Source organism: Micromesistius poutassou (assembly GCF_964030765.1).
Source record: "Micromesistius poutassou genome assembly, chromosome: 5".
NCBI classification, from domain to species: Eukaryota; Metazoa; Chordata; class Actinopteri; order Gadiformes; family Gadidae; genus Micromesistius; species Micromesistius poutassou.
In genome coordinates, this window is record NC_140275.1 from 15,510,144 (window position 1) to 15,514,195 (window position 4,052).

General features: G+C 46.6%; 1 protein-coding gene across 1 annotated transcript; it reads right to left on the reverse strand.

Moving 5' to 3' along the window:
• Positions 1 to 244: 244 nt before the first annotated feature.
• On the reverse strand, positions 245 to 3,614 carry ptger4a (prostaglandin E receptor 4 (subtype EP4) a). Its single transcript, XM_084468554.1, has 2 exons — positions 2,541 to 3,614; positions 245 to 2,140 (listed from the first exon to the last, which is right to left on the reverse strand). Exons 1-2 carry the CDS (start codon positions 3,357 to 3,359, stop codon positions 1,511 to 1,513), a joined length of 1,449 nt encoding a protein of 482 aa, XP_084324680.1. The 5' UTR covers positions 3,360 to 3,614; the 3' UTR covers positions 245 to 1,510.
• Between the last annotated feature and the right edge of the window lie 438 nt (positions 3,615 to 4,052).

Genomic DNA, 4,052 nt, shown 5'->3' on the forward strand with positions numbered 1-4,052 from the left:
CTTTATGTGGGAGTGTATGAAAATGTGAGCTTATGTAATATATTTTGAAATTATATTTGCACATACCACAACGGTTTTCCTGTACACCATTTAGGAATCAGACAGAAAGTTATAAACAAAATATGTGTTGATTCAATATCCAACAATCTCATGTGAAGACATACATTTATTTGGTCACTTTATTAATGGTTATTAAAGGGTTTATGTGTTTGGTGAAACAAGATCTCAACCAGGAAAATAAGTAGTTTTTTTTATTCAGTCTGTCTAATATAAAATACAATGTGTATAAACTTCATATTAGTTACAGTTTGAAATGTATTCTGGTTTAAAAACCATTAACAAACATGGTAAGGGAGAGAGGGCAGCTAGCAGCCAACTGAAAGTATCATTGTGAATATGAACAAGTTTATCGAGGCATGAAAGCCCAAACAAGCTCAGTTCAACCTGTAATTTATTGGCATTGTAGCAGCTGCATCTCTTTAATGACATTATATGACTTGATATGAGAGTTCAGACAGGTTAAACACATCACTGACAATGCTATATCTTTCTTTAATTAAAGAAAAATAACAATATTCAGATGTTTTCAAAAGAATCCGACAACTGTGCTTTTACTAATTCATTGACTCAATGATTCCTAGTAAGTGGATCATATGTAGATATTTCATTTTAGAATTGTCATAGGCTGATTTACCTTATAACATGTCAAGCTTGTTTTGACGTTTCAATGTATTCTCTCAGAGAAGAACAGTCTCTCCTACTGAGAATATTTAGACGGCTAAGAATACTATTTATACAGCTAAAGCCGATCTCTCCACCACCTTGTCTTTGAGAGAGGGGCGTGAACAGCGGCTTGACAATCCCTTTATGATGATTGTACCCTTCACTAAATCATGACACCTGTTTGAATTCATTTTGTTTGCAGGCCAAAGTACCAACACATATATAGGCCTATATGTCAAACTGAAGGGGCTTGATGATGCTGCACTGCACATTAGTCATAGAACCGTAACACTGTTGCACAACGTGCTACCATATTCCAAAACACTGTACAACAGAGTATCATCACAGACGGACACACACACACACACACACACACACAGACACACCACTCCTACAAAGCAATACAATGAAACTGCACACGCACAGCGATTACTCATAAGAATAATATTCAATGAAGGCTTTATAATTTACCATGGTTACCACTCCACTCATTCTACATAACAGGCACCATGTGCTTCACAAAGTCAAAGTTTCCAAGAATAATAGACCCAGAAGTTGCCCAGAAGATTTTTCCATATGCTCGAGTCAACACCCATGGAGCAACAGGCCTGGTTGTACTTGTGTTTATGGGCACACCACCAGGGGAAGACAGAGTCACAGACCTATCTAGGAGGTAGTTGTCCCGTTGCAAACAAAACACAACACTGTGTTGTCTGCGCTGACCTCTAGTGAGCAGTACCCCCCCCCCCCCCCCCTCCCGGTCCGGAGGTCTGGGGACCGGGGAGTCTCAGATGCACTTCTCGTCCACCGTGGCGTTGTCCAGCAACACCTGCAGCGACTGGTCCTTGGGCCGTGACCGCAGCACGATCAGGGCTGCTCTGAGGCTCTCCACGGGGTCCGTCCCTTCCCTCCCGCCGTGGACCACCTCGCTGTCGCCGCCCCCGGCCGCCGAAAGGGAACCCCGGGAATTCCTGGGCGACGCGTCCCGCGAGGCGCTACGGGAGCGGGAGACCTCGGTGAGGTGACTGCTCCCCGCGAACACCTCGCCCCCTTCCGGCAGGTACAGGAACACCCGAGGAGAGCCGCCGCCACCGCCACCGGCGGCATCGGTGCGGAGGTCCCGGGAAGACACCAGCGAGTGGGAGTCCCGGCTGGAGAGGACCGAGGACAGCTGGTGGGCGTCGATGCAGTGGAAGTTGCCGTGCCGCCGCTGCTGGCCGGCGTGCGCGCCCATCTTGCAGAAGAGGCACTTGATCTTCTCCATGAGCTTGCGGAGCACAGCCTTGCGCAGCAGGATGTAGATCCAGGGGTCCAGGATGGGGTTGAAGGAGGCGAAGCGGATGGCCCGCAGGTCGGGGTTCCGGTCGAGCTTCAGCTCCACGGGGGTCTTGTACAGCTGGTTCAGGAACACCTGCGCCTATGTAGGGGAAGGGCGGTGGGGGGGGGGGCAGAGAGCCACGGTGAGAAGTGTGTTAAGAGGGACGTTTGTAGTGTGTGTGTGTGTGTGTATGAACGTGTGGGTGGGGGGGTTGTGTGTGTGTCTCTCTCTGTTGGGGGGGGGGGATGTGTGTGTTTGTGTGTGCATGTGTTTGTGTGTGTGTGTAAGGTCTGTTTGTGTCTCTCTGTTGGGGGGGACGGGACGTGTGTGTTTGTGTGAAAGACAGTGTAGTTGAGAAAGAGAAAAAAACCAATATTGACCAAATAACACTGATAAGAACATAAGAATGACAAAGAATTACAAGTAATGGGAATACAATCATTAACGTTGATTGACGTTTATTTAATATGAATTAAAGTAGTGTGGTCCCAAAACTTACAACTAGTGGAATAGAGCAGATCAGCACCACTGCCGAGGTTCCTATGAGCAGAATAACCATCTGAATTTCTACACCTGCCGTGCGTCCGAAGCTGCGGCTTCTCCTCCTCGGGTCTACCGATACATTCCGTGCGATGTCGGTCCCTAGCGACATCCGGCGGACGAAGCGCCGGTGCATCCGAATCAGCGCCCCGCACACCAACACGTTACAGATGACGGTGGCGAGAATCAGAACGGAGCTGAACCCAGCGTAGGTGTAGGTATAGGCGGCGTCGCTGGTCACGTTGCTCCGCCACTCAATGAAGCACCAGGTTTGAGGGTATTGCTTTATTATTTGTCCGAACCCCATGCCTGGCAGCGCGCAGAAAAATGCATTGGAAAAGTAGATCGCAACAAGTGTAATCCCCGCCAGTCTCTGGTCAACGTAGTCGTTGTAGAAATACGCGTGGTTGATGGCGATGTATCTTTCTATCGACATTGCACATATGATGCTGAGTCCCGCCAGCGAGAAGAAGAGCATGGTAAATCCAAAATACTGGCAGAGCGCGTCTCCACCCGGCCAGGATCCCTTGACATAAGTGGCGATAGTGACCGGACTGGCCAGAAGGGTCCCCAGCAGATCAGTCACCGCCAAGCCACACACCAGGGTGTAAAACGTGGTCTCTTTCTGTTCTTTTCGTGATTTACACAAGACCACTATAGCAATAAGATTGCCCACCACACCGAAGATAAACATGATGGATGGTATGGTGGGCACCATGGTCCTACCTGTCATGGAGTGGTTGCTCATTGTGATGACTTGTAGATCAGGACCACTCATCTTTTATCTCGTTTTTTTTTTAAAACTAATTCAGCATAAAGAAAATGTCCGTATTTTTCCAACACTTTCCCATTTAGTACCAGGACGAGGCATGGTAAGCATTGTTAAAAAAAAAAAAAAAAGGAATGACCAAACCTTTACCAAAAAAACTACAAAGGATTAAGTTAATTGTCTCTCGTCAATGTAGAGTCTCACAAATATCCTGCACAGTTGTCAAAACAGAGTAAGTTTTCACTTAAAGAGACAAGGATAGCACTGCAGTTAACCGTCTCGGAATATGAGTGAGTTCATTGAAACGTGGGTCTGCCTCAAACTCCCCATTCTGTAGTGTGGCGGCAACGCCCCCTCGGTTGATTTCTCCAGACCCATTCCACTCCCGCGTTCTCAGGGACCTCCGATAAGGCCTTGACTTTAAGGGCGTCATATATCGTCACGGTGTGGGAAAGAGGCAGGGTACGTCCCTTGAACAAACAAGTGCAAACCTACAATATCGATTGAATTACAATGTTTTTATTGATATTTTATAGTCTGGATCTTTTTTCAAGCAGTTTGCACTAGGTGAGCTACATGACCTCCTTCAACCACGTGTCATTTATATATTTGAAAAGATTCAGTTCTAATAATCTTATTATCATATTATAATAAGAAAAAAAAAGAAAAAAAGTGTAGCTGTAAGGAGGAAGAAAGGGCAGG

Bases quoted from the DNA above. Each gene is read 5' to 3' on its own strand.
- ptger4a (XM_084468554.1), bottom strand. From the start codon at position 3,359: ATGAGTGGTCCTGATCTACAAGTCATCACAATGAGCAACCACTCCATG. The intron at 2,141-2,540 runs GTAAGTTTTGGG...TCCCCTACATAG, and splicing joins TCTGCTCTATTCCACTAGTT to GCGCAGGTGTTCCTGAACCA.